The sequence below is a fragment of the Drosophila serrata genome, unplaced genomic scaffold, assembly GCF_035046125.1.
Source record: "Drosophila serrata isolate PLE 108 unplaced genomic scaffold, ASM3504612v1 contig_184, whole genome shotgun sequence".
NCBI lineage: Eukaryota > Metazoa > Arthropoda > Insecta > Diptera > Drosophilidae > Drosophila > Drosophila serrata.
In genome coordinates this window covers 9,014,223-9,040,898 of record NW_028257082.1, presented here as the reverse complement: position 1 = coordinate 9,040,898, position 26,676 = coordinate 9,014,223, and the positions used below count along the sequence as shown (strand labels likewise).

Sequence of the window (26,676 nt, the reverse complement as noted above, 5' to 3'; positions counted from 1 at the left end):
GTATTACCACCACACATGGCAATTGTGTGTTTGCGGCCTTTGTTTCGGCGCCTGCAAATATGCTTCACTTCTGGCCAGACATTTTATTGCCACCATAGAGGAGAATCCTCCACATCCAGCTCCAGCTCCTGCTCCTGCTCCTGCTTCTCCGGTATTTATGTAGTTGTTTACAGCCGCCGGCCCAGAGCATAAATTTATTCAAATTGTACGTGCAAATGGGAGGACATAACGTTTATTACAACACACACACACACTCATACCGCCCGCAGCAGGCACTTTGAATCTGACTTCCGGCTCTCACAATTGAAGTTTTTGATATTTTTGATAACTAAATCCCACAAAATTTATCTCCCCCGCCGCACATCCGGGTCATGGAGAAGCAAGCCAAGCAGCGGTTCAACTTCAGGAAACTTGCAACTAGCAAGAAGCCGGAGGAAGTTCCAGTCTTAACGAAGTCGGTCGATAATAAAATTGTTATCGATAAGGAACCTGATCAGCCGATTGTCTATGATTATATGAAATATCCTGCAAACAAGAAGAAGAACGCCAAGCAAAGCAAGTGCCCAAAGATCCAGAAGACTGTCACCTTCAAGACGATGGTGGAGCTGGTGACCTACACGGACAACTGGAAGATGAAGATGATCCATGGCAAGTTGCGCACAGAAGAGGAGCAGGTAAGTCTTTTTTTCTTCAGCATTTCCTGAAAATTAAATAAAAAATGGCAATTAATCTTACCATCCATTACCATCCAGCGCAAATCCTCCCTTAAGCGACGTAACTTTTAAGGACATTTGGAGAGAGTTGTTTAAATAGCCCAAATTAATATTGTTTTTTGTTTTGACCAATTAATATAAGTTTTCAGTTAATAACATTTTTAATAAATATATGCAGCAGAAAATTTCAGAATAGAGGAATTTACTGAGTTTTAAATAAATAATATCACCGAAACGGGTTAACAATAATTTAGAAGTGAAGCCTCAAGGCGCTACTCGGATTCCCCGCCGTCCTTGTTTCCTCCCAATCCCACACACTTCAGCTGGTTGTTGATGTTGCAAATGACAAACTCATCAGAGTCCTTGCCCCCGAACTCGACGGTGCGAATGCCCTCGTCCATGGTGCGTTGCATCTGGGCCCACAATCCCTCGGAGCAATGCTGGTGGCCCAGGTATTCCAAGAGATCCGCAATGGTGGATATGATCCCGTAGGCACTGAGATTCGAGTAGTTGGTCAGCGATAGCTTCGTTTGCAGGGGCTTGAAGACGGCATGATTGTCCCCGATCTCCACGGCACTGAAGAGATTTGCTCCGCCGCAGACCCCGCTGCAGATGGTCGAGAGGAAGGTGGCATAGCGATCGCTGGCAAACAGGCAGTCGAAGTAGGCGGGGTTTGTGACAAGCCGGCTGATGCACTCCTCCACCTCCATCAGCTCTAGCTCTAGATCCTCGTACTTACTGTGGATCTCCTTGGCATCCTCCACCATGGCTCCGTCGTTCAAAGGCCACTCCTTGGCCTTGTTGACCAGTGTGACTCGCCTTCTGCCAGCTGCCGCCGCTGCCGCAAAAGCGTGCTCCAAGTACTTCCGGTTAGCCGCCTGGGTGACGACGGATAGGGCCTCCACTACGCCGTTCACCGGTGAGTACTCCAGCTCCGAGTAGTTGCCCATGTTGTTCTGCCCGATCATTTGGATGTCGACGCAAGGGTACCGACCCTTATATCCAGGAAAGGTGCGCGTCCGCGTCTTGAACACATACAGATCCAGATCGTGACAGATCTTCAGGGATCTCGCCTTGGATTTTTCATCCGCATGGATATCCACATGAACTGCAGCCCTATTCCGAAGCACCGATTTATAATACTCATCCTCCTGGTCCGCGCCAATAGGCTGCACATCCACAGGCACCCTACTGCTCTGGAGTAGCGAGCTGACGAACTTGGCGCCCTGCTGGCCAATGATCGAGCTGCCTGTGTATAGGGTGACTGTGTGGATGCCGCCGTAGTATGATTTTGGCGGCACGTTGACAGGGTCCAAACGCACATGCCCCTTCAAGTAGGAGGACTTCAGACTGCCGGTCACCTCCGTTGTTGAATAGTAACGGAAACCGCTGATCTTGGCCAGATGTCGGCCTATTTTTGCACCTTGAAGCATTCTTGTGATCGGATTTAAGTGGCGAGACCAAAAAGAGAGCCTACAAATACAAAGGAATCAATATAATAGGATGACACCATGTGCTAAGCCTCCTTAGCTTTAGTAAAGTTTAACCAATTATTTATGAATCCTAAAACTGGAATTTCATCTAAAATTAACTGCTCAGAAATGAACGTTGGTTTTTTTATTGTATATATTGAAGGCTTTTCAGATTTTTTAATATAACAACGCAAAAAGCTGTAGTTTTAAATAATTGAATCTACACATTTTACAAATTTTATATTAAGATTTATTTTTGCCAAAATTGTATTGATCTTCCTTAACATGGGACTAATGACTCCATAGCATGTTCCCTGCCAAATCCTGAACTATATATCGTAACAAAGAGACTTGTTAGGACACGGACAACCATCGATGCCGTATTTTCCGATGGGAATCTCCGTCTGCGTCTCCTTGTGCTGCGGTCCGGGCAGCTTCCAGGCCTTGTCGGCAAAGTATCGATCCGGGAGGTAGTAGATGGGGTACTCCGCCCGCAGCCGCTCGTGGTCCTCCTTCAGGTCCTGGGCCACTTCCGGAGCTGCTCGCCGAGCCTCCAGGCGATACTGCTTCGGTCTCACCATTCGAATGGGTGGCACCAGTTGCAACCTCGAGGACGGCAGGTAGGACACCAGCTCCTGGTCCAACTTCTGGTTCTGTTCTGCCTTGATCTTGGCACAATGTTGGCACTTGCACTTGCCGCCATGGTAGCAGTACCGTTTCCGTCCATCGTCGTCCACCATTAACAACGGCACGCAGACAGGCGCATGCTCGGGCTGCGCCTCAGTCTGCGTGGCCTGCGTCTCCTGGGAGGGATCGGAAAACATTGTGGGTTCCGGGAAGCTCGCGAGAGGTTTTATTGGAGCTGAGTCCTAACGATTTCGATACTAGTCTGACTGAAACTAAGGCAGAAGATCAAATCTTAGCAGCAGCAGCAAAGGCAAGGCTTGCTAAGGGTCATAAAAGATTAGTACGAGAACTTAAACTCCACTCTTAGATGGCTCAGTAATGATTAAAATACATTTAATAATAATAAATAATATTACAACCAATTCACATGCCAATGGAGTCGCCACCACCGCATCACCTCAGTGCTGAGTGTGGACGTGCGAGGGAGGCACTCCATAGTCATGTGGAATCCCCATACCGATCACAAATCTTATTCCTAGTTATATTCTGTAATTCTTGCCTCACGCTCTTGGCCCCGGAGCAGTAGATATTATGGGAGGAAGACTTCCACTTGGGAGAGGTCGCAGGAACCTTTGAACATCTCTCCGCTGCCTTCATCCGAAGATAGTAGTCCCTAAGCTCCCGCTGACGCACCTCGGCAAAGAACTCCAGCATTTTAGGAGAGTCTGGAATACTGAGTGGCTTGTTTCTGGTTTCTGAGCAGCAGGGGTTCACTGCATTGGGCTTAGTCACCTTAATGGTCGTGGACATTTTGTTTCTGGTACTTTGGCGCTTGCTTATCTTCTTGGCCATCGGCACACTGATGTCCGATGCCATGGGTGATATCTTTGTGGACCTCTTCCCTTTGGAACACGTCATTGTCACTACGTCGCGGCGCTCCGATTCCTCCGTGTATCTCGGAACGTACCGTTTGTCCCTGTTCAGGGATCCGGTCATGTATAGCAAGTACCATTTCACGGGCGTCATCATCATCATGCCAAAGCTACAATCTGTTTAAAAACTATAAATTTTGACAAAGAATCCCTAGAATGAAAATGTTTCTCTTAGCAGCCAAGCCTCATCATCAGAGTACATAGGGTTCTCTTAATCAAGAGGTTTCGGGTTTGGGTTCGGGTTCGCTCTTCAATCTAATCTCGGACAGAGCATGACCAGCCGATCGTATAAAGCTCCCTATAACCGCTCGCTTTTGTTCATTCTTTATCCGGCATTCAACAAGCGCGCAAAGCGTAAAAAAACAAACAAACAAATACTATATACTATAGATTCAATGTCAATAATTGAGGAGGAGACCCAATGGCTGCGCTCTACGATTCTGCCAAAGATTCTGAAAGATGGACGCTTGGTGGACAACTACAGCGATGCAAAGGCGGGCACCTTTAAGGTGGGAGACATCAAGATCGATGTAATTGGGCATGCGGAGGCCTTTATGCTGACCTTCTGCTACCGCACAACGATCAACTTTGAATTCGACGGGGAGAAGCTCCAGCGGAAGATGGTCGTGAAGGTATAACTTAGTCTTAATTAACTTTTGTCAAATTTCACCACAGTGAAACAGTCTCCAAAATACATTAACAACTCATAAACTTTGAAGCGGGTAAACACCCCTTTAAAGATACAAAAGTGGCTTGCATAAATTATCTCGAGTGTGTTTGCAAAGCTAAAGCACAGATAAAACCATCTCGAAACATCTCATTATGGGCTTCAATGGATTTTTAAAAATATATTGTGAAATAGTTGAGATGTAATTGGTGTCTTAACTCGAAAACCTTATCAAAATCAGAGGCCAATTCTATTTGCCGATTAGAACGGAAATCTATAAAAGCAATGATCATTGTTTTTTTGGAAGTCCAGTTATTTGTAATTAATAAAATACATTTTTTATTCGCACTTTGCAGAAAACACCGAAGGTGCCTCCAGAGATGTACGACTCCATACAGTTTGGACCGCTTTTCACCAACGAGATTAACTTCTATACGAAAATTTTGCCAGAGATCCAGAAGGTGGCTGGTGGAAAGTTCGCGGCTCCCAAGTATTACTATAGCGAGCTGAATAGGCACTCTGCGGTAATCATTTTGGAAGATTTTGCTGAGCGGGGCTGGCGAGTGACCAAGGATCGGGTCGGTCTAAGCCTGGAACACGCCTTGATTGCAGTGGAATACTTGGGCCAGTTCCATGGCTTCACGTACGCCATAAAGCACAAGAATCCGGAGCAGTTTGCCCAGCTTACGAGTGAGCTAAAGGAATCCCGCTACGCCAGAGATGAGATTAATCACGAGTGGAACCTCACCATCCAGACCGGCGTTAAGCGAGCGGCCAAGGCAGTGGCCACCTATCAGCCACAGATCAAAGAGGAGTTCGTCAGGAAGTTATGCTTTTTGATGTGGGATTACGTATTGTATGGTAAGCAACGGGTGGCGCCCAGGGAGCCTCTGGCCACTCTCTGCCACGGAGATTATGTGAGGAACAACGTGGCCTACCAGTACAATGGCGAGGAGGAGCCGCAGGAGATTATGATGTTCGATTACCAAACACTAAGGGTATCCTCGCCCATGATCGATCTCGCAGTCTTCTTGGCGATATCTCTTTATGCCGATGTCCGATATAAACACTTTGATGCCATCTTCGAAAGATATTGCTTCTCACTTCATGGCAGCTATACAAAGCACACCAAGGGATCTACGATTCCTGACTTTATGAGGTGAGTTGGAAGTAGCTAGGCAGAATGGTTAAGTATTATTTATCTTATTTTTTATCTGATTCTCTTACAGTCATGCGGAGCTACTGAAGGAGTACGTCCGTTTCCTGCCTTATAGTGTATCTATTACAGCAAGTTTCCTCATGAGTCTGGTCGAGCCCTTGGACATGTCGCCCGAGGAGATGTTCTCCCAGCAGTTAACGGATGAGGAGATCATCGAGCGGGTGATGAACCAGGGCGGTGAAGTTGTGAACCGGGAAGTGGCCCACCAGATTAAGGAAATGCTGGAGCTGAGCCAAAGGGTTGGGGTTGCCATAGACGATGGCATTGATGTCGATCAACTGCCCAAAGTAAAAGAATCATATAACTAATGTATTATTATTTATTGTCTACTTATGAGCTTTAAAATTGAGTCCAAAATAATACTTAAATTGTACAAAAACACTATCATTCCATTTTAACTACTATGACCCTGAACATGATGTAATAATAATAAAAAAAAAACGCAAAGAGCGGAGATTAGACGCTTAAAAGAATCGTAACTCTCTTATTTATCTGAGAACCTTCGATCCCGCTCTTCAACGATTTGTCTAATCTCGGAAAGAGCATGACCACCAGAGCGCACAAAATACACTATCACCTCTCGCCGCTGTTCAGTAACTAGCTGGGAGCAAGCCAGTTTGGTTCGTCTAAAAAAATCAAGTATACGCCATGTCGCAAATCGAGGAGGAGACACAGTGGCTGCGATCTACAATTCTCCCAAAGATTTTGAAAAACGGGCGCTTGGTGGACAACTACAGCGATGCAAAGGCGGACACTTTCCAGGTGGGAGACATCAAGATCGATGTAATTGGTCATGCGGAGGCCTTTATGCTAACCTTCTGCTACCGGGCCACCATCACCTTCGAGTACGACCAAGAGAGTTTCCAGCGGAAGATGGTCGTTAAGGTAGAGTAACTGAAAATTCGCAAAGCCGAGAAAATGGGTGGAGGTGTGGCAGGCATGGAAATGGGATAATTTCAGCACAATAAGCCAGTCACGGAAGTAAAAAATATACATTTTTCTTCATACAAAGTTGAACCCTATTAATATACGTAGTATACGTGTACACTTGCAAGTCTAGACGCCGCTTGCGGATAAAATATCAGCATTTCGTTCAGACAACAAAACAGATAAGAGCTGCACGTCATGCTTAGGGGTTCATTGGATTTTCAACAAACATTGTAAAACAAGTATTCAACAAGAAAAAATTCGGAAAAACGAAGTTTCTATACCCTTTGAAGATAGCGATTGGATCATGAAAATCGAGCATAACTAAGTCAAGCTTTAATTTCAATTCGGACAGCGTTCCCATGTTAGTTTTTATTAGGTTAATACAACTGCATACTTAAATTAATTAAATTTAAATTTTTAAAGAAAACAACATTCTGCCAATTTTTGCCAAATTTAACGATGTAACCCCTCGAAAAAAATTTTTAAAAAATTGGTAAACATTTTTTTTTTTAGCCGGAGATATCTAGATAGACTCGGCTGCTCATGCTGATCAAGAATATATATGATTTGTAGGGTCGGAAATGACTACTTCACTATGTTGCAAGCTTCTGATCAAAATTATTATACCCTTCAAGGGTATGCTACGTTGCTGTGTTTGCCATGTTTCTGTGGGGTCTGCCTAATCAAGAAAATTATTATTTGATGATAAGGAATACGCTGCTAGTAATGATTACTCAACAAAGCCAAGAACACTCAATAGTAAAATATTTCAAACACATTTCACAGAAAACACCGAATGTGCCGCCAGATGTTTATGAAAACATTCAGTTCGGACCGCTCTTTAGCAATGAGATCGCATTCTATACAAGAATTCTGCCAGAGATTCAGAAAGCTGGTGGAACGTTCCCGGCCCCCAAGTATTATTACAGCGAGCTAAATGAGAATTCGGCGCTGCTCATTCTGGAGGACTTCGCCGAACGGGGCTGGCGGGTGACCAAGGATCGGATGGGTCTAAGCCTTGAACACGCCATGGTTGCAGTCGAGTACCTGGGCAAGTTCCATGGCTTCACTTATGCCATAAAGCACAAGAATCCGCAGAAGTTCGCCGAGCTGACCAGCGGGTTAAAGGAATCACGCTACGAGAGCGATGTGGTTCATCCGGAATGGGATCTCACCAACCAGACGAGCTTTAAACGGGCGATCAAGGCGGTGAAGACCTATCAGCCCCAAATCGATGAGAAATTCGTAAGGCATTTGTTCTTCCTGATCGCGGATTACAATTTGTATGGTAGACAGAGAGTGGCACCCAGAGAGCCCATGTGCACACTTTGCCACGGGGATTATGTGAGGAACAATGTAGCGTACAAGTACATTGATCAGGAGGAGCAGGAACCCAGGGAGATCATGATGTTCGACTACCAAACCCTTCGGGTTTCCTCGCCCATGATTGATCTATCGTCTTTCCTGGCCATATCTGTTTATGCCGACGTGCGGTATCCCAACTTTGATGACATCTTCGAAAGATATTGCTCTTCACTGCATAACAGCTACTTCGAGCACTCCAAGGATTCCGATATTCCAGCCTTCATGAGGTGAGTGAACAGTGGAGTAAAAGGGGAATGTTATTAATAGTATTGGTCTTAGTCGAGCGGAGCTTCTAAAGGAGTATGTGCGTTTCCTGCCCTTCGGCATCTTCATTACGGCTACATTCCTTATGAGCCTGGTGGAGCCCTTGGACATGTCACAGGATGAGATGTTTGCCCTGCAGTTAACGGATGAGGAGATTATCGAGCGTTCTATGAAACAGGGCGGTGAAATAGTGAATCGGGAGGTTGCCCACCAGGTTAAGGAGATGTTGGAGTTGAGCCAATTGTGTGGCGTCTCCATAGACGATGGCATTGACTTGGAAAAGTTGCCATGTGTGTTCCCTATGAATTAACTAAATCTATCAATCCAATAAGATATTAATACATATAAGTATTACTCTGTTTAATTAACAAATTTATATATTACTCTTAGCTCAAATAAATCAAAATCGAACTTCCAACTCTGGTTTTCTCTTAATCCCATAAAGAGCGGGGCTAGCCTATAAAAGCTGCTTACTGCGCTCAAGAGAGTTTATTTAGTGGCTGGAACCCAAACGTTTGGGATCTAACAAGCACTATGTCACAGATCGAGGAGGAAACTCAATGGCTGCGCACTAAGATTCTACCAAAGATTTTGAAAAGCGGATGCTTGATAGACAACTACAGCGATGCCTAGGCGGACACAGGTTGGAGACATCGACATAGATGTGATTGGCCATGTGGAGGCCTTTATGTTAACTTCAAAGTTTTACAAAAGTCTTAAACTAAAGTCGAAGAACGAAAAATAGCATCAGTCACAATCTTAGTGAACATGGTAAACTCGTCTGACTTGTGGAGGGAGGCCCTACCAAACCAGTTTTACAGCCCTATTCGTTTTCCGACCACGCAATTTACCAAACTAATACAAAATATAGTATTTGGTTTTCAAAGTACATTGACCGCTCAAAAATAAAATTATTTATGTCTCACTTTCGCTTGTTACTTTATAGAAAACTCCCAAGATGCCTCCTCACGTCTATGAGATGGTTCAGTTTGGACCACTCTTCAGCAATGAGATCAACTTTTACAGAGAAATTCTTCCAGAAATTCAGAAGTTGACTGAGGGAACCTTCGATGCACCCAATTTTTACTACAGTGAACTAAATCAGTATTCAGCAATGGTCATTTTGGAGAACTTCCCCTTTCCTTTGATAAGGATTTTGTAGCGAAGTTTTGCTTTTTGGTGAGCTCCTTCAGGAGTATGTGCGGTTCCTTCCGTACAGCGTGTCTATTGCTGCGTTTTTCCTTATGACCCTTGTTGCATTGCAGCTATCAGATGAGGAGATCATCGATCGTGGCATGAAGCACGGCGGAGAGATTGTTGATCGTGAAGTGGTCCACCAGATTATGGAGATGCAAAAGCTAAGCCAACTGTGCGGAGTGTCTATAGACGAAGGCATTGATTAAAGAAAGTTCACGACATTTAAGTGATAAATTGTAAAAAAAGGTGTTTTTAAATCAACTCGAAAATATGATAATAAATGTACAGCAAACAGAAGAGAGTGTTGAAAATAGACTTATTCGCTCTTCGATTATTTCTTATCTAAGAACGTGATATGCCTAACAGAGCCTACAAAATAGCTAACGACACTCCCTCAATTTCATTAAGCTATTTGAAGCCAACCTGTACGGACCCCATATAACTAAACACGATGTCACAGATCAAGGAGGAGACTCAGTGGCTGCGCTCTACGATTCTTCCAAAGATTCTAAAGAGCGGACGCTTGGTGGACAACTACAACGATGCAAAGGCTGACACCTTCCATGTGGGAGACATCGAGATCGACGTGATTGGTCATACGGAGGCCTTTATGATTACGACGTGCTATCGGACAACGATCAACTTTGAGTACGACGGCGAGAAGTTCCAGCGGAAGATGGTCGTTAAGGTAGTGTATCTTCAAAGTTATAAAACGATTATGAATGGAAGGTCAAGGCAGAGAATTTAAAGAATTTACTGCAAGGTTTAGAGGAATAGCTAAAACCGACTCGATATGCATATCAAGTGTTGATATGACGTGCTATCAGTCAAATTAGAGATCAGCGATAGGTTAGATTACAGAATTAACAATTAACAATGAATATTAGTTTTATGTCCCAAAACGAAAGCAATAAGTTGAAGATTACGGCTATTTCCCAGAAAACACCCCAGCTACCGCCACCCATCTATGAATCTATCCAGTTTGGAGCGCTTTTCACAAATGAAATCAACTTCTACACGCAAATTCTCCCAGAGATTCAAAGATTGGCTGGCGGCAAATTCGCAGCACCCAAGTATTACTACAGTGAACTTAATCCGTATTCGGCGGTAATCATCTTGGAGAACTTCGCCGAGCAGGGATGGCGGGTCACCAAGGATCGGGTGGGTCTTAGCCTAGAACACGCTCTGATAGCTGTAAATTACCTGGGAAAGTTCCATGGCTTCGCTTACGCCTTGAAGCACAAGTATCCAGAGCGTTTCGCCCAGCTGACCAGCGGTCTAAGGGAATCGCGATATGCCAGTGATGAGATGCATCCGGATTGGAAGTTAACTGGCGAGACAGCCATCAAGCGTGCGGCCAAGGCGGTGACCACATACCAGTCCCAGATCTCTGAGGAGTTTGTCAAGCAGTTCAGCGATTTGATTTCGAACAGCACGAAGTATGGCAGACAACGGGTGGCGCCCATGGAACCTCTGGCCACTCTCTGCCACGGAGATTATGTAAGGAACAACGTGGCCTACCAGTACAATGGCGAGGAGGAGCCGCAGGAGATTATGATGTTCGATTACCAAACGCTGCGCGTGTCCTCCCCCATGATCGATCTCTCGGTCTTTCTAGCCATATCCGTTTATGCCGATGTGCGGTATCCAAATTTTGATGCCATCTTTGATGAATATTGCTCGGCATTGAATGACAGCTACAGGAAGCACGCCAAGGCAGAGGTTCCGGAGTCTATGAGGTCAGTAAAAAAAATTGGTTGTTTTACAATTATTATCGGATTTTCATATATGTCTTCATTTGTCTTACAGTCGGGCGGAGCTCCTGAAGGAGTACGTGCGCTTCCTGCCGTACAGTGTGTCCATTTCGGCTTTCTTCCTCATGACCCTCGTTGAGCCAATGGACATTTCGCCGCAGGAGATGTTCGCCACACAGTTCACCCCAGAGGAGATTATAGACCGTGTAATGACCCAGGGCGGTGAATTGGTAGATCGGGAGGTGGCTCACCAAATTAAGGAAATGCTGGAGCTGAGCCAAAAATGTGGGGTCTCTATAGATGATGGCATTGATGTTGACAAGTTGTCAAATGCGTGAATTGCAGATAATAAATATATTTTTTTGCTTTAGTGCCTGACACTGACTAAAAATCGATTGTAATCATTACGGCCCATATTGAATGCGAAGATAGGAAGCCGTAGGAAGCCAGGCCAATTATAATACAGCGTATTTTCGGGTGTTAAATCTTATCAGTGTTTTAATTCTGGAAGTTTGTTTTTGTTTTGATTTAGAACAGCTGATTGCGCCGGGACTGCCAACTTGTGTTACTTCGCCGTCACACATGTGAACCACTTTAAACTAGTGTTGTGAAAGGTTCGGTCATTAAACAAAATTAAAAGACCGAAAATGTTTCAACCTTCCCGGCAACAAGTCCTGCGCCTCTACAAACATTTAATACGATACGGAAACCACCTAAAGCTGACCGACAAGAATTACTTTCTGGGCCGAGTACGCCACGAGTTCAGAGACAATCGAGCCCTCACAAACCCGGTGGAAATTGACTTTAGTTTCAAGGTAAATATTTACTATTACTACTTACTATTTCATAACACCTGTCTAATTCCGAGATAATTTCCCATATTCAGAGAGGAGAAACACTGCTGAAGAAGGGACGCATTCTGTAGGAATGCTGCGGGGTCTGGTACGTTTCCTGGCGTTTCCTTCGCCTTCTGCGCGCTGGAAATCCACTGCCAATCTGGACTACACTCGCTATCCAACACTCCAGGAATCTGAGATCGAGGAGACCTTTACGCGAGGTAGTGGTCCCGGTGGTCAGGCAGTGAACAAGACCTCCAACTGCGTCTTCCTGCGACATTTGCCCACCAACATCACCATCAAGTGTCACACTCATCGATTGGCCTCCAAAAATCGCGTGGAGGCCAGGAAGCTGCTACTGGAGAAACTGGATGCTCATATAAATGGAGAGAACTCCATAGCGGCACAGATCAAGGCACAGGAACAAAGGAAATCCACGGAGCGGCGTCGTAGGCAAAGCAAACTCCAGGAGATGAAGAAAAGCTGGCAGGAAAGGGAGCGCCCGGACAAATGATGTTGACAAATAGGGAAAATACAGAACTTTCATACAAAAATACATTTAACCTAACATATATTTTAGGGCACATCTACCAGCTGGAGAAATTGCCGAAGCCACCGCCGAGTTTCTTTTTCTTGGCTGCTTGTGCGGCTGGAAGAGGAGTTTCTGGCTTTTTGGCTGCCGCTTGGAGTTTAAGGTACTTGCCCACACCTTCTCTGTACACTTTTAGGGGTTCCTTCATTCGCTTCTGTTTCTCTTCCTTCTTCACCGTTTCCTCCTTGCTTGCCAGCTCCACTTCTCGCTCCTTCGCCAGTTGTTCAACGGCCTCGGCAAAGGGATTAACAAATACCTGGGAGTTTTCTATAATGATGTCCTCAATCGGTCTGTCCTTGTTGTCCACCTCGATGTTCTCCATTTTCTGCAGAGTTTCCAGGCCGCCAACGAGCTTCCCAAAGATTGTATGCTTGCCATCCAGGTGTTTGCAAGAGCGGTACGTGATGAAGCTAAAAAAATATGAATAGGGAATGTATTTGGCAGAACCTTAATAAGCATAAAAATACTTACAACTGCGAGCCATTGGTATTGGGTCCCGAATTAGCCATGGAGAGTACGCCTCGGCCCGTGTGCGTAAGATTGGGTTTGAACTCGTCTTCGAATTTCTTGCCCCAAATGGATTCACCTCCAGAACCACTACCAGTGGGATCACCGCCTTGTACCTAGAACCAGAAACTTAATTAGTTTCCTCACTGCTTCACAGTCCATGCATACTTACAATAAAGTTCCTAATGGATCGGTGAAACATTACGTTGTTGTAATAGCCATTGGCACAGTGCTTTATGAAGTTGTCGCAGGCTCGTGGCGTTTGGTCGCAGTAGAGCTCCAGGTTCAGGGGGCCGAAATTCGTGTTTAGCCGAACGTAGCCCTTCTTCTTGACCCTCTCATACTTAACCAGATCATCGTCTATTATGGCCGCCTCTATCTGGGAAACGGGCACCATGGCAGTGGACGTGAAGCTGGCGGCCACCGCTCCCGTGGAATAGTGAGCGGCGTTGAATTTGTCCGCAGTTCGCTTAGACGTAGATGGCTCCTCCTCCGCAGGCTGGTAATCTTTTTGCAACTGGGCCAACGTCTCCTTGGTCTCCAAATTCATCGTCTTGATGCGCGTGCTGGCCGGATCCTTTCGCTCTAGCTGTTCCTCCTCCGTGAGCACCCTAAGGTTCTTCTTTATGTGATGAAAGGTAGAGATGTCGTACTTTTCCAGTTTCTGAGGATCCTGAATGGTGATAATGTCCTTGCGCTGAAAGGGCGTGTCGTCCACCAAATCCTTCCAGTTTTTGGTCTTTATGTTAAGTTGATCGATGGCCTCCCAGCAGTAAACATTGCCCGTGGTGGCCACCGCCACGATGTGCGAATTCTTGCTGAAGGGCTTGAACAGAGCCGGGCAATGGTACTCGTCGTTGGCATTCCTATAAAAGTTCAGCTTCACCAGGGACTTGGAATCCATCTTCTGGCCGGTGATGGGATTGATCTTGAAAGTCTTCAGGAAGTTCAGAATGGCCTCGTACTCGAAGACGTTGCCCTGCAGATCGCAGTAGGGCATCTCGAACGGCGCCATGGTGATGCAGCAGTGCTCGAACGGAAGCCGCTTGAACTTGACATGGTTGTTTTCCGCGGACTCGGTCTTTTTCCCTCCATAAAACTCGCTCCACTCCGTGTACGTGAGGTACCTGTAAAGCACGGTGGATTTTAATGGACTGCCGTGACTTTAGGGACTTTGGGGACTTACATTTTATCCTTCTGGTGCTGTCTTTTACCCATTTTGACTGACTTTTGTTACAGATTGACCGAATTTAATAAAACAAGCGGAGATCGCGACTTTGTTTACAAAATTTGCATCGAAGCTGCCAACTTGTGCGCAGATAATCGATTGCACGCGAACACTACACAGCAAAATAGTGCATACCAATAAATATTTAAAGTATCGAAACAGAAATAAATACTATACTTAATGATTTATATAGCCTGAGTTAATTGAATATCTTTGGTGTTTCATAACTATAACTACCATAATGACTCCACTGACTTGCTGCAAATTTGCATATTTAAAAAATACCAGATAATTGAAAGTGCCTGAATCTTGTTGCACAGTGTTATCGAACCACACGAACAGCTGTTCTTCAGGGCGGTGCAGCCCTGGTTCGGGAGGTTCAGTAAAATCAAACAACAAAGGCGAGCGACGAATTTTCCAACGTATAATATACGACGATAAAAATAGGCAATACGGTTGACCTTGGGCGCGATGTCTAGCCCCCACATAAACTACCGCTCGCTGGACGAAGAGATGGCCAGCCCCTTCCAGGAGCAGCGTCGCCCGCCCGTCACAGTCACCACAACAACAGAAAAAGCGAAAGACGCAAAAACACAAGCAGCTGCTGCGCATTTAGACCCCCTGGACGACCATGGGATGGAGCAGGCGCTGGAGGAGCCCGACACGGAACACGAGGCCGAGGACACGCCCCGGAACAGTGGCGTTATGATACACATGGTTCCAGAGACGGGACGGGCGCGATGGAATCATATCGAGGACCTTGACTCGTTCTTCTCGCGTATGTACCAGTACCAGCAAAAGCACGGCTTTCAAGTGATCGTGCTGGACGAGGTGCTACAAGTGCTGGAGTTCGGATTTGTCGTCTGGCTGCTGGTCTTTGTGACTCACTTCGTCCGCTATGACGAACTCTTCGGCGATGTCCAGCACAACGGAACGAAGACCACGCTCTCTGACGTGATCTATCCCACGTCGGAGTGGGGAAATCGCGTGGGATTTTTCACCTACCTGATTGTGTTCATTGCTGCTATCTACCTGGGTATCCGCTTGCTAAAGATGGTCTATCACATCACACAATTCGCGGACATCCGTCGCTTCTACAACTCGGCGCTGCACATCGAGGACTCCGAGTTGGACAACTTCACATGGCACGAGGTGCAGCAGCGCATCCGACGCGTCCAGGCCGAGCAGCACATGTGCATCGACAAGGAGTCGCTCACCGAGCTCGACATCTACCATCGAGTGCTTCGCTTCAAGAACTACCTGGTAGCGCTGATGAACAAGCAGCTGCTGCCCGTCCGATTCCACCTGCCGCTGATCGGAGAGGTGGTCTCTCTCAGCCGTGGAATGCTGTTTAACATAGACTTTATCCTCTTCCGCGGGCCGGGATCGCCCTTTCAAAACAACTGGCAGCTCAGGGATGAATTTGCGGTGAGAAGCAATCAAACGGAGCTAGCCCAGCGCCTGTCCAAGCTGATCCTGGGTGTGGCGCTGCTTAACCTTCTGCTGGCTCCCGTCATCTTCGTGTGGCAGCTCATCTACTTCAGCTTCTCCTATGCAAATATCCTGCGCAAGGAGCCTGGTGCCTTGGGACTTCGAACGTGGTCGAACTACGGGCGCCTATACCTGCGCCACTTCAACGAGCTGGACCACGAACTGGATGCGCGGTTGAATCGGGCCTACGAGTACGCAGACCGCTACCTTAACTCCTTCTCTTCGCCGCTGCTTGCTGTGATAGCAAAGAATCTGCTCTTCATCAGCGGAGGTCTGCTTCTGTTCCTCCTGGTGCTGACCATGTACTCGATTCACGTCGCAGAGGTGGAGCACGTGGTTACCATCATGGCCGTGCTCACCACAGTGGGTGTAATTGCCAGGACTCTCGTTCCCGATGAGAACCTCATTTGGTGCCCCGAACAGCTGATGACCGCCATCATAGCGCACGTCCACTACCTGCCCTCAGAGTGGCGACAACAGGCACACACGGCTCGTGTTCGTCAGGAGTTCGGCCACTTCTTCCAATTTAAGGCCGGCTACCTGCTCAGCGAAGTCTTCAGTCCGTTCGTCACACCCTTCGTGCTGATCTTTGTGTTCCGGCCCAAGGCCATGGAGCTGGTGCGCTTCTTCCGCACCTTCACCGTCTCCGTGCGAGGTGTGGGCAACGTCTGCTCCTTCGCCCAGATGGATGTACGTAAGCACGGCAACCCCGACTGGCAGCTGACCAGCGAGCTGGATGAGATGACCCGCCCAGCCACCCAGCAACCGCACCAGCAACAGCAGCAAGATCCGCAGCAGCGCAGCTTGGCCGGTGGCAAGACGGAGATGTCGCTGCTGCGCTTCACTCTTAACAATCCGGAGTGGCAGATGCCCAAGGAGGCCAAGCAGTTCCTGCGCGGAGTCCGAGAGCATGCTGTGGGTGAGTTAGTGCAGGCTAAGACATCGACGGTGCAGGAGAACCCGCTGACCAACAGCCTCGTCTCGTTCGGTACCATCGGCGAGGAGTACTGCTCCTTGGCAAACTCTGTGCTGGCCGCCCAGCTGACACCGCACCAGCTGGAGATCTCGCAGTCCCAGCGCCCGGGCGTGGGAGTGGGACTGAACCGTGGTCCAGCCTCAGGAGGATTTCCAGTCGCTGGCAGCGATTTCCGCCAGATGCTGCAGCAGAACCTGTCCGCCAGCATGGGACCCACGGACAGTATGCGACACTTGGGACTCAGCCGTGCCGAAGGCCGTGTAGAGGGTCCTGGAGAGACCCTTCTATACGGACTTTGCGGCATGGAGCCACGCGTGGGCCGGACACCGCTGAACGTGGGCGTGGCCGATATGTGCCTGAGCGCCCTCTACCTGCACGAGTTAAGTCAGCAGAGGCGACAGGCGCGCCAGTCGCGCATAGACGAGACGGAGGACGACCGTCCTGGGCCGAGCAACTGGCCACCAAGGCCACCACCGGCTGCTCCGGCCACCGCCGGCTCCCGCCATACCGTGATTACCTCAAAGGCTGCCGAGAGCACGCCGCTGCTGGGTAGCATCCGCTCATAGCAGCGGCCAGAGTGGATCTAACCACTTGTAGAGCTAAGGACCACCCCCCATTCTGCTATTAGTGATTAACCTTTAATTAAGTTTTAAAGTGTGAACGAACGAGCGAGCGAGCGAACGACGTCGTCTAGTGCGTAGCTAAACTAATGTCGAACTAAGCTAAACTAAACGAGAAGCAATAAACATAACTGCATTATCAAAAAACTCAAGTTTCGGTTTAAATTAATACTTTACACGGAAATTACATTTAAATAATGAAGGATTGTCGTTCATTATGTATGCTAATCAATCAATTCTAAGTCAAATAACTAGCAAGATCGAGGAAAATGTTAAGAGTACTTAATGGCTTAAAAATAATTATTTGCATTAAACATCACGTGGGAATATATATTCAGGAATAACCACAAATGTTAAACCCACAAATATATTTAAATCCCAGCTAGCAATAGACAAAACTTCCTTAGTCAGGATAACATACCCAAAGCCTATTGCCGTTTTATCTAGATCTCACTTCTCTCCGAGTTGTGGGAATCCTGTGCCTTGACATCTCCAGGGGTTCTGATGGATGGCCTCCATTTGCCGGCATTGTTGGCACACCACATCCACCAGCCACTAGATGGAACCGAGATCCAGATGCGGCGAGAGAGAGAGACGCATCCAGCTGTGCTGCAGCGCCTCGTGTGTCACTTGCCACACACGAACGCCATTTGGCGATTGGTGTTGATGGCATATGCAGCGAGCAGAGAGTGGACACCGGAGAACTCAGATCGGAGGAGTGAAGTGTGGTGGAAAAGTGCGTGCCTATGAATCTCCCCAGGCCAGTCCAAGCCAGACACCGATACACAGATGCAGATACCGCCAATCCCCGCCAGCTGCCGCGGCGGCAATGGCTGTGGCAACATTTATGAATTATGTGCGTGCTGCATGGAGCTGGAGCTGTGGCTGCAGTTGGAATCTCTCTAGCTGGATCGCTGGAGAGTCTTTTGGATCACGTTGTCTCATTTTTCCGCTGCACGCCAATTTTGGGGGGAGCATTGGCCAACATTACACGAATGTACGAAAGGCAGGCCGGCCACTTGCCCGTTTTGGATCCATCCTCCGACTCGGACTCTGAATCCGACTCGAGCTCCGATGGACGATGGAAGATGGCGATGCAGTTGCAGTTGCATGTAGTACTAATTGTATAGCTTGTGTTATCCGATCCTGCACAGGGAAAAAATTTGAAATAATTATGTTGTCTTGATTCCATAACCTTAAGAGCTTTAAATCATTGGAGTAAGTTTCTCCTTACCTATTCAAATGCAGTCAATTCTACCTAAAACGAAGTTTATAAATGTGAAAAGCTTCATACATAAAGTCTTTAAGTTCTATGGTCAGTTAGAAATCTCTCAAGTTCTGATTAAGAAGTTAAAAATCTTGATTTCTTTATTCCAAATAAAGTGGTATTCCTTCTTTTTTGCCATATTTTTCCTTTCGTGTAAATGATATGGTTTGGAGTGGGGTGACGCGTCGCTTATGGCTCAAATGGAAACATTTCGCGAGCCTTGTCAAACAATCGAATTTAATTTATGATTTCCTGCGCCAATCGAGTAATGACACTGCATGTGGTAGACCTCGGCGGACCCCGAAACTCTGGATATCTCGTGATCACTCGATACGCAATTTGGTCACAGCAGGGCCCGAAAATCGTAGCTTTGGCTGTGAATTGGAAAGGCCCAGAGAGGGAATGGGAATGGGAATGGTAATGCGAATGGATTGGATTGGAATGGACAGGGACGTGAACGTGGACGGGAGCCACTTGCATATGCGGCTGTCTGGGATTCTGATGGCTATGGACCACCGCGTCGCGATCGCGGCGGCAGTAGAACCAGTTCAAGATCAGGCGTCACTTTGCAGCGCTGAGTGCCGCTGACAGTTGGATAAGGTTTCGAGTTCGAGTCGCCGAGCTGCAAGACTCAGTTCCCTGAGACTCCAGATCGCAGCTGCCATTCCGCAATTAGAGCCCAGGCCTGTTGTCGCAGTTGCACGTCGTCGGCCGCTATCAAACGTGTCTCTATGTCTCCGGCAGCGACTAATGATGATGGTCCCTGTCCCAGTCCCTGCCCCGATCCCCAAGCCGTAGCCTCTGCTGATCCGCGACGAGTGTGAAGCATCAGCGTCGTCGCCTTTGATTGACAACTGATCAACGTTTTGGAGCATCGTTTCCCACTTTTGGAGCCAGCACGTTCTCCCTGATAACTTATCGGTTTTTTCATAATTAAAAAACCGGCTCGGGCTGGCTCCTTACAAATAGATGAGTCCCTGGTTAAGATTGACCAGATGAGGTTCAAATAGTTTAGTCACCCCGCCAAGCTCTCTCCCTGCCTGCCTGGATTTGCATTGCAAATTAGACGCGGCTTCATTTGCTCCTTTCGGACTGTTGCCGTGTAATCGAGCTGCGATTCAATAAAACATTTAAACATTAAACTGCTTTTATGCAAATTGCCGGCATGCGCTTAATTTTCGATCAGCAATGGTGTCTGGTTTTGGCCTTGCATCCGCTTGAATTATCTACCCATTGCATGCCTGCAACACCTTACGATCCAAGCCGATTCGATGCGATTGAATCCCCGCCCTCCTCCAATCCAGGAGATGATAGCATCTAGAGTGGATCTCTACATAGTCTGCTGTTTGGCTGCCTCGCTCCTCCATCTAATGGCGGTGGCTAAAATGCTAATCAATAGCCTTATCGCTATTAATCTCGGCTTCGGTTTACCTTCTGCCCGGATCTCTCTGCCAGCTACTTGTTTTTCGAGATGGGATCACTGGAGGTGGATTAAGCTTGGGGTTCGACTTCGTGGCTTAGGGGAAAGGGTACTGGTATTGGAACTGGAGCGTTCATTAAACATCCAATTGCTGTTGCCTGTTTGTAAACGTTTGTTGGCTTAAATTGTAGATCATTACGCTAATTAACATTGAGCATACGCCGTGTGGGTCACAGAAAAGCGAAACGGGTCTCTGCTACAACCAGCCCTTAATTAAATATCATTGTTAGTAGCCCTTGAAGGAGTATTTATTGCTATAAGTTAATTAAAGTTAACTAGAAGAGAACAAACATCAGGCAATCTCTAAAATCTTAAAGAGTTCTTGCATATTGTTAAGACCATCTTAATCCAGTTTGAAGTTTATCTTCATATTTATAGGCTTGGCAACTTTTACTACTTGTTTTCTCAATGATAAATTCTATAAAAGAGATACTCCCAATTAATAGACCAAAGCCAAGCCTCCTTCACTTTTTCACCCATTACAAGATGATCAAGGAAATGACATTCTTTGGACTCATTAATTTGGCATAAGCCCTCCAGCTGCAGGTCACATGGCTGCAGGAGGATAAGGAGCTGGAGCAAGAGGAACGGATGGAGGCCAAGTCATTGGCATATTTATGAGCCAGCCGCTCCCCATAGACGCACAGGCAGCAGAGGAGCATCGAACATGAGCCTGCCGGGCGGCAACGGCATCCCAGTCTCATCCAAAAGACCCTCTTCCAATCTCCCAATCGTCCAATCGCACCGATCTCCCAACTCCCATTCGGCCGGATGGCTCGGATTGACTTCAGCTGGGCCCCATTGGCGCGTGGGCTGGATTTACCGCGACGCTGGGATGCTGGGATGCTGTCGCCCGAAGTGGATTTTCTGTTCAACAAGTAGTTTATGATGTTTTTGTCAATTCATGGCAAAATTAATGACGCTGCAGAAAAGCACACGCACATGGAATCTGCAGCACAGAGAGAAATTAGGAGCTTAATTCCAAGAAGTGGGGTAATTTAATGGTTATATAGATGGGATTAAGTAAAGGTTATTCCGTAAGTATGTTGCAGAAATCCAACTTATGGTTGCTAACACATGTTCATCCAAGGAATTAATCCCAACGGTATGTCCTTTATTTTACAAAATCCCCCATGTTTCTCTTTCTGTATCATGCCTCTCCCTGGCAAGGCGTTAAAAATTGTTGCCCATAAACTTAAAGAACTGCAAAGGAGTTGGCTGGATGCAACTCCCCCTGCGGAACCGCATCCACCAGGTGCTCGGCTCGGGGCTGAATCTGCATTCAGAAATGCCATTAGTCACATTTGTGGGCCACAGTCGCAGGCGCTTGTAGCCACGACGACTTGTAATTTTCTCCTCATCCGCGCCGGAACCCGTTTGGATAATGCCGAGAGGGGTTCGGGTTCTGGCCGCTGAGGCTTGGGTATGGCTATGGGGATGTGGAATGAGGCTTTTTGGCCGGGCTGCACAAATATTTCTATTGCCGTTAATGGCGTTAATAATTTTAGCGTTCCAGGCCGTTGGTGTGGATGGTGGCTGGAGGATTAGCCCGCGTCTGTCATGTTCCGGGATGACGTTACATGGCCCCAACTGACAGCCGGCAGCAGCAGAAGCAGCGGCAGCAGGGAAATATGAATAAGCAGCTCTCTAGAACCCAACTTTGGGCGGTGGCTAATGCGAAGTTAATTGGAAAATGCCAGCCCAGAGTCAGAGCCAGGCCAGAGTGGGCCGAGTCGGTGCACCGCATCAGGATTAGTCGGAGCAGCAAATGGCGTATCGGATTTCAAGCTGCCCGCTTGGTAGCCACCGCTTGTCACTCGGTGGTGGCAATGCCACCTCTGCTCAGAGATAACTCTCGATTCCGATTTCGATTCCGATCCTGAGCACTTGTTCAACATGCCGCAGCACAAGCAGCTAGAGAAGACGGAGCCGCGGTAACGGGAGAAGTCCCAGGTGCCACCGCTGCCACTGGAGGAACAGCGGCCAAGTTGACGACATGCAATGCATCCGATTTCAAGGAAAATCCTCAAGATATTTTCACATTTCGCAGGGGCAAATTCCATAAAAGTATCTGCTGGCAAAGTTTCAGTTTCAACTCTCCTTACCAAGTTATATGTCACTCAAGATTGCTGCTTATAAAGTTTTTAGTTTTAGATACAGAAGATATAGATATGAAGATATTGCGAAGCCTTCTACTTTGGGAATTTAAATTAAAAATATTACAATTAGTTTCTTAGACTTGTTTTGTTTATAGCTGCAAAATGGCTGCTATTATTTACTATATTAATTTTAATAAAGCATTGTGCTTACAGATATACACTTTGAATACAAAAAGAGAAAACTTCAGGAAAATAAGAAAAGGTAACTTCGGGAAGTCGAATTTTAAACTGAGCATAACTAAGTCATTGTAAATATTTTGAAATATCATAAATGAATTTATAGAAGATTGTATATCTTTATGAGACGCCAACATAAAAATTAAGAAGAACTAATCAAATGTATTCAATTTTGTTTAAAAGGTTTTTTTTTAAAAATCACACAAAAGGAAGCCTCAAATATTAGTATACAAATAAAAACATTGAAATGACAGATATTTAATGCATTTAAAGGGTTTCATTAATAAATACATTCAACTAAAGACATTTAATTTATTTGCATGCGTTTTCAGCAAAAAACGAATACTTTAAGCGACTTCTTTAAGTCACCAAAACTTCCTTTGGAAAACTAAAACTCTGTTTCGAATTTAATAAACTTTAAAAATATTTTAATTTAGTTCTTAATCAGTTCCATCTCCTGGGAAAAACACTAAGTTTTATGCTGATCTCACCGAATAAATCTGAACAATTGCCACCTGCGATTCACTTTCAAGATTGGCGTTAGGTTGCTCAATTTATAAGTTTGCTGTCCCGGCGATATGTTCGCCATTTTGGAAAGATGTGTGTGCGTTTTAAGGCCGGCTAATGAACACGCCTACTGCCAGCAGCCACCTGTGCACCGATGCAGGTGAGTGTGTGCAGTCAGTGGTGTGTGTGTGTGTGTGTGTGTTACGAGTGCGTGAGCTATGGTAGTTGTGATTTGCAATTATAAAAAACACGCATACGCCGCATAGGCCAAAGTCGATCAGCAGCCATTGCAGCCAAATGGAGTGTGTGTGCCCCGTGTTTTTATGGGTATTTGTGAGTGAGTGGCTCGAAGCACTTGCCTTTAAATTGAGAGAGCGAGAAACGCTGACAAATTCGGCAGGCAAACCCCCCACAAAAAAAAAAAAACTCAGAGCTCACTGCAAAAACACAATTTATTTGCGAATAAAATATGCAGCGTGTAAACTCCAATTAGACGCTAATTTCAGCCATAAAATGCAAATGTGCGTGCAGGAGTTGCACTATTTTTTCTCTCTATTTTTTGTTGTTGTATTATTTTTTTATTTTTCTGTGAGCCACATTCACTAGCGGGTCCGGGGCCGGGGCCTAAGGCTAAACTCGCGCCACTGGAGGCAAAGTGAATGGAATAGCAATTAATAAATGGCCGCTAGCCGCACCTGACCATGCCCACTAAACCGATCAATAAACAATGAGCCACAATGTGGCATTAGTGCATAAATCCTGTGCACACACAGAGACAACCCGCAGGGATTGCGTGCCACCTCAAAGAAAGAAAAATAAAATATATAAGAAATAGAGGGATATCGCCCACGTCTCTAACCGCAACGATAATTGCCAATTATGCGACGAATCAAAGTGGCCAAATTTGGCAGGGAAAAAGTCAAAATAAAGCCAAGTTTTTATTACAATTTTCCAGCCTGTGGGACTCAACCGATACTCCTTTGCTCCGTTTTTTGTGTTTTTTTTTTTTTTGTAATGAAGTCATTATAAAATATTGCCCCAGCTCGGTGCCCGGTCGAGATCCAGCTCGCCTGGCATTGGCCATAAATTCTCATTCGTGCGCGTTTCCCAAACTCCAAACTCAGCTCTCAACCTGTCACGACAGCTGTGCGCCATCTAATCTAATCCCATTGAGTTTTTCTCTATTTTTTCCATTGGTTTTTCTTATTTCTATCCAAGTTTTCCTATTGGTTTTTCCCTCACGTAGCTTTTGGGCCCGCATTATGGATGCAGGCCGCTCATTAAGCTGACGCTGGGCAGCCCATAAATCCAAATTCGAAGGCGAATGCGAATGCGAATGCTATGACGCCCACCCGTCCGTCCAGCATCGAGTCCACATCATGCATAGCCCAAATCCATAGCCAAATCTAAATCCCAATCCCAATTCGCGTTCGCCGGGTGACTGATCGCAGTAGCTGACACGGCATCGGCATCGCCACCGTCGATCTGCGGGATCATGGAGCTTTATGGCTCCACTTGACTGCAACTGACACACACTTTGTTCAGCTGTCGCCCGGGCGGTCTCGAGGTTTCAGCCCCATGGTCCAGTGTCCACCTCCTGCTCCAAGTCCCAGTGCCCCGGACATGAGCTGGCATTTCAATTGGGCGGCTGGGGCCACTCCCAAGGGCTTAATTTGGTTCAACGGAGCACCGACATGCACCCAATTTTAAATCAGCCAGCCGGAGTATATTAAATTGATTAATGATTGCGACCACAAAAGAGGGTATAAATCCTTCAAAATCAATGAATAGGTAAACATTTAATTGCCTGTTTGTTAAATAAATAATATAAATGATCCGGGTTTTTGACCCTAGATTATATGAATATCAAATTATAAGGCAAGTATTGTAGTCTCTTTTTGGATATTTAAATACATGAAAGTCAATTAAGCTCCAAAATAAACTTTATATTATATTATTTTAAAATCGATTAAATAAAATGATTTTTAATTCAAAAGGATTTTAATTTAATAAATGAATTAAATGGTTCTCAAATTAATTTTTAACTTGGAGAAGCCGAAGAGTATATACCCATGTAGTTTAAAATGTAATTATTGGATTGAATCGAAGACATAACATAACATAACATAACAACATAAATAGCTTGACAAATTCAAATTTTTTGAATCGATAAATTTTGATATGTTTAAATGAACATTTGTTCGACATATTTAAGTTTATAAATTGCATAACTAAGCCAAAACTGCATTCATTTCAATTTGGAAAGCTTTTCTCTTCTATTTTTTATTAGGATAACAAAGCTGCATAATCAATTTAAAATTCAAAATGTTATCAAATTTTGACATTTTTAACGATGTAAACCTTTATTAAATTTTGAAAAAATCGGCCAATTTCCTATTTGGCTAGAAAGATTCTCCTGTTGATGCTGATCAAAATATAATATATATGAATAATAGGGTCGGAAATGATTCCTTCACAGCTTTACAAGCTTTTTTACTACAATTATAACACTTTACAACTTAAAAATAAATTAATTTTGAGCAATTACAACTCAACATCCGTTTTCAGTGACTCAATTGTTTTTCCCAAACACAAATCAGTTTGGAAAATAATTTTCGATCGGCTTCTTATCAGTGCTAACTGATAAATGACGTGGGTGGGTATGTTGTGATTCCCGCGGAAACCAAAGATTCCTTCATGTCTTTACTTTACATTCAAAGTTTCAGATACAATGGATTTCCCCTTGACTTTGCAATCGCAGAACAAAAATCACACGCAAATGAGGTACGCTGAGTGATAAAAAGAAGTCAAGGCAATCTGACTCTGGGCTCATTATCATAATATTATCACGGGCAGAGTGTTTCAAGTGCCAACAGTGCGTATGCGCAATGTGCCTTAAGAGAGAGAGAGAGAGATGCCAGGTATTTATGAGTCACATTTTGAGATTTGAGATGCCTGCTGGCTAAGTAAGATCCGCACTCAGGCTGCCCCATTAACCATCCAGCCATTACCACCAACAGATCAAAGTCAATCTTCTGCTGATCAGTAAAAAACTCACGTAGCTCATGAGCAGCTTTTTTTTGTGTAGATCGATCTGGACGGGATGAGGGGGCAGTGCTGGTTTTCCAGCCTATGGGCGGTACTTACTGCTCTAGCTCACACACACACACATGGACTGGCAATGGAGATAGATATAGCTGGGCGATGCACGATGTAGATATATATATACATATATATAGAAGGCACTTTTTGCGCGCCTCAAAAATTGTTATTGCACATTTAAAGGCGTCATTATTAGCGCTACATGGAGGCACTAACAATTGTCCATGCATTTCCAATGCAGCCGCAGTCCACGCACTAATTGGACCCAGTTGGAGGCGGAAGGAGCCAGGAGGAGGAATGGAACGGAACAGCATAGCACGGATCTCGCATAGCAATGCTATGATCTCTCTCTCTAGTATTTTTTCGGCTGCTCTTAGAGTGGGTTATCACATAAATTGTGCTCCCAAATCTTGATCTGCAAATCATTTTCGACAACTTTACGGCCCCAAGGCGGGATTGCCGGAGGAGCTGGAGCTGGAGCCAGTGCTGGCTGGACCCAGAGTCTATATGCATATGTATGATCGTAACTTCGGTCTGCTATCTGTCGCTGCAATCTCGATCAGAGTGCGCATGCCACGATCCACGGAATCGCGA

General features: G+C 45.8%; 11 protein-coding genes and 1 long non-coding RNA gene across 14 annotated transcripts; 8 read left to right on the top strand and 4 right to left on the bottom strand.

The window, feature by feature from the left end:
* Window positions 1–258: 258 nt before the first annotated feature.
* Window positions 259–914, top strand: LOC110179810 (uncharacterized). The gene is made up of 2 exons (XM_020947418.2): window positions 259–674; window positions 753–914. The coding sequence occupies exons 1-2, from the start codon at window positions 372–374 to the stop codon at window positions 783–785; spliced, it is 336 nt and encodes a 111-aa protein (XP_020803077.2). The 5' UTR covers window positions 259–371; the 3' UTR covers window positions 786–914.
* On the bottom strand, window positions 852–11,021 carry LOC110179761 (isocitrate dehydrogenase [NAD] subunit gamma, mitochondrial). 2 transcript variants are annotated; one of them, XM_086828987.1, is made up of 3 exons: window positions 10,590–10,729; window positions 1,453–2,186; window positions 852–1,355 (listed from the first exon to the last, which is right to left on the bottom strand). In XM_086828987.1, exons 2-3 carry the CDS (start codon window positions 2,144–2,146, stop codon window positions 1,228–1,230), a joined length of 822 nt encoding a protein of 273 aa, XP_086685113.1. In that variant the 5' UTR covers window positions 2,147–2,186; window positions 10,590–10,729; the 3' UTR covers window positions 852–1,227. The 2 variants fall into 2 exon arrangements, with proteins under 2 accessions (XP_086685113.1, XP_020803040.2); XM_020947381.2 differs by having other exon boundaries at window positions 852–2,186; window positions 10,590–11,021.
* LOC110179789 (uncharacterized) lies at window positions 2,413–3,145 on the bottom strand. The gene has a single exon (XM_020947406.2). The coding sequence runs from the start codon at window positions 3,007–3,009 to the stop codon at window positions 2,515–2,517; it is 495 nt and encodes a 164-aa protein (XP_020803065.2). The 5' UTR covers window positions 3,010–3,145; the 3' UTR covers window positions 2,413–2,514.
* On the bottom strand, window positions 3,176–3,847 carry LOC110179779 (uncharacterized). The gene is given in 1 exon segment (XM_020947396.2): window positions 3,176–3,847. A coding segment is annotated over 1 exon segment (582 nt). The 3' UTR covers window positions 3,176–3,265.
* Window positions 4,067–6,103, top strand: LOC110179729 (uncharacterized). The gene is made up of 3 exons (XM_020947349.2): window positions 4,067–4,376; window positions 4,768–5,570; window positions 5,641–6,103. The coding sequence occupies exons 1-3, from the start codon at window positions 4,140–4,142 to the stop codon at window positions 5,936–5,938; spliced, it is 1,338 nt and encodes a 445-aa protein (XP_020803008.2). The 5' UTR covers window positions 4,067–4,139; the 3' UTR covers window positions 5,939–6,103.
* LOC110179740 (uncharacterized) lies at window positions 6,216–8,607 on the top strand. The gene is made up of 3 exons (XM_020947359.2): window positions 6,216–6,515; window positions 7,347–8,152; window positions 8,205–8,607. Exons 1-3 carry the CDS (start codon window positions 6,279–6,281, stop codon window positions 8,497–8,499), a joined length of 1,338 nt encoding a protein of 445 aa, XP_020803018.2. The 5' UTR covers window positions 6,216–6,278; the 3' UTR covers window positions 8,500–8,607.
* On the top strand, window positions 9,738–11,531 carry JhI-26 (Juvenile hormone-inducible protein 26). The gene is made up of 3 exons (XM_020947370.2): window positions 9,738–10,074; window positions 10,326–11,125; window positions 11,196–11,531. The coding sequence occupies exons 1-3, from the start codon at window positions 9,838–9,840 to the stop codon at window positions 11,476–11,478; spliced, it is 1,320 nt and encodes a 439-aa protein (XP_020803029.2). The 5' UTR covers window positions 9,738–9,837; the 3' UTR covers window positions 11,479–11,531.
* LOC110179821 (mitochondrial ribosome and complex I assembly factor AltMIEF1) lies at window positions 11,525–12,530 on the top strand. The gene is made up of 2 exons (XM_020947430.2): window positions 11,525–11,955; window positions 12,027–12,530. Exons 1-2 carry the CDS (start codon window positions 11,788–11,790, stop codon window positions 12,063–12,065), a joined length of 207 nt encoding a protein of 68 aa, XP_020803089.1. The 5' UTR covers window positions 11,525–11,787; the 3' UTR covers window positions 12,066–12,530.
* LOC110179801 (mitochondrial translation release factor in rescue) lies at window positions 12,068–12,530 on the top strand. Its single transcript, XM_020947410.2, has one exon. It carries the CDS (start codon window positions 12,068–12,070, stop codon window positions 12,488–12,490), a length of 423 nt encoding a protein of 140 aa, XP_020803069.2. The 3' UTR covers window positions 12,491–12,530.
* Window positions 12,518–14,426, bottom strand: LOC110179719 (RING-type E3 ubiquitin-protein ligase PPIL2). Its single transcript, XM_020947339.2, has 4 exons — window positions 14,262–14,426; window positions 13,248–14,202; window positions 13,040–13,191; window positions 12,518–12,978 (listed from the first exon to the last, which is right to left on the bottom strand). Exons 1-4 carry the CDS (start codon window positions 14,291–14,293, stop codon window positions 12,564–12,566), a joined length of 1,554 nt encoding a protein of 517 aa, XP_020802998.2. The 5' UTR covers window positions 14,294–14,426; the 3' UTR covers window positions 12,518–12,563.
* Window positions 14,427–14,625: 199 nt separating this feature from the next.
* Window positions 14,626–17,537, top strand: Atg9 (autophagy-related protein 9). The gene has a single exon (XM_020947326.2). The coding sequence runs from the start codon at window positions 14,775–14,777 to the stop codon at window positions 17,334–17,336; it is 2,562 nt and encodes an 853-aa protein (XP_020802985.2). The 5' UTR covers window positions 14,626–14,774; the 3' UTR covers window positions 17,337–17,537.
* Window positions 17,538–20,846: 3,309 nt separating this feature from the next.
* Window positions 20,847–22,135, top strand: LOC147644421 (uncharacterized). Of its 2 annotated transcripts, none has more exons than XR_015270719.1 (3): window positions 20,847–21,174; window positions 21,228–21,560; window positions 21,654–22,135. It is a non-coding gene; the product is annotated as an uncharacterized LOC147644421 (long non-coding RNA). The 2 variants fall into 2 exon arrangements; XR_015270718.1 differs by having other exon boundaries at window positions 21,646–22,135.
* The last annotated feature ends 4,541 nt before the right edge of the window (window positions 22,136–26,676 follow it).

Bases quoted from the DNA above. Each gene is read 5' to 3' on its own strand.
- LOC110179810 (XM_020947418.2), top strand. From the start codon at position 372: ATGGAGAAGCAAGCCAAGCAGCGGTTCAACTTCAGGAAACTTGCAACT. The intron at 675-752 runs GTAAGTCTTTTT...ATTACCATCCAG, and splicing joins TGCGCACAGAAGAGGAGCAG to CGCAAATCCTCCCTTAAGCG.
- LOC110179761 (XM_020947381.2), bottom strand. From the start codon at position 2,146: ATGCTTCAAGGTGCAAAAATAGGCCGACATCTGGCCAAGATCAGCGGT.
- LOC110179789 (XM_020947406.2), bottom strand. From the start codon at position 3,009: ATGTTTTCCGATCCCTCCCAGGAGACGCAGGCCACGCAGACTGAGGCG.
- LOC110179729 (XM_020947349.2), top strand. From the start codon at position 4,140: ATGTCAATAATTGAGGAGGAGACCCAATGGCTGCGCTCTACGATTCTG. The intron at 4,377-4,767 runs GTATAACTTAGT...CGCACTTTGCAG, and splicing joins AGCGGAAGATGGTCGTGAAG to AAAACACCGAAGGTGCCTCC. The intron at 5,571-5,640 runs GTGAGTTGGAAG...ATTCTCTTACAG, and splicing joins ACGATTCCTGACTTTATGAG to TCATGCGGAGCTACTGAAGG.
- LOC110179740 (XM_020947359.2), top strand. From the start codon at position 6,279: ATGTCGCAAATCGAGGAGGAGACACAGTGGCTGCGATCTACAATTCTC. The intron at 6,516-7,346 runs GTAGAGTAACTG...CACATTTCACAG, and splicing joins AGCGGAAGATGGTCGTTAAG to AAAACACCGAATGTGCCGCC. The intron at 8,153-8,204 runs GTGAGTGAACAG...TATTGGTCTTAG, and splicing joins GATATTCCAGCCTTCATGAG to TCGAGCGGAGCTTCTAAAGG.
- JhI-26 (XM_020947370.2), top strand. From the start codon at position 9,838: ATGTCACAGATCAAGGAGGAGACTCAGTGGCTGCGCTCTACGATTCTT. The intron at 10,075-10,325 runs GTAGTGTATCTT...GCTATTTCCCAG, and splicing joins AGCGGAAGATGGTCGTTAAG to AAAACACCCCAGCTACCGCC. The intron at 11,126-11,195 runs GTCAGTAAAAAA...TTTGTCTTACAG, and splicing joins GAGGTTCCGGAGTCTATGAG to TCGGGCGGAGCTCCTGAAGG.
- LOC110179821 (XM_020947430.2), top strand. From the start codon at position 11,788: ATGTTTCAACCTTCCCGGCAACAAGTCCTGCGCCTCTACAAACATTTA. The intron at 11,956-12,026 runs GTAAATATTTAC...TCCCATATTCAG, and splicing joins AAATTGACTTTAGTTTCAAG to AGAGGAGAAACACTGCTGAA.
- LOC110179801 (XM_020947410.2), top strand. From the start codon at position 12,068: ATGCTGCGGGGTCTGGTACGTTTCCTGGCGTTTCCTTCGCCTTCTGCG.
- LOC110179719 (XM_020947339.2), bottom strand. From the start codon at position 14,293: ATGGGTAAAAGACAGCACCAGAAGGATAAAAT. The intron at 14,203-14,261 runs GTAAGTCCCCAA...CGTGCTTTACAG, and splicing joins CAGCACCAGAAGGATAAAAT to GTACCTCACGTACACGGAGT. The intron at 13,192-13,247 runs GTAAGTATGCAT...TTCTGGTTCTAG, and splicing joins GATCCATTAGGAACTTTATT to GTACAAGGCGGTGATCCCAC.
- Atg9 (XM_020947326.2), top strand. From the start codon at position 14,775: ATGTCTAGCCCCCACATAAACTACCGCTCGCTGGACGAAGAGATGGCC.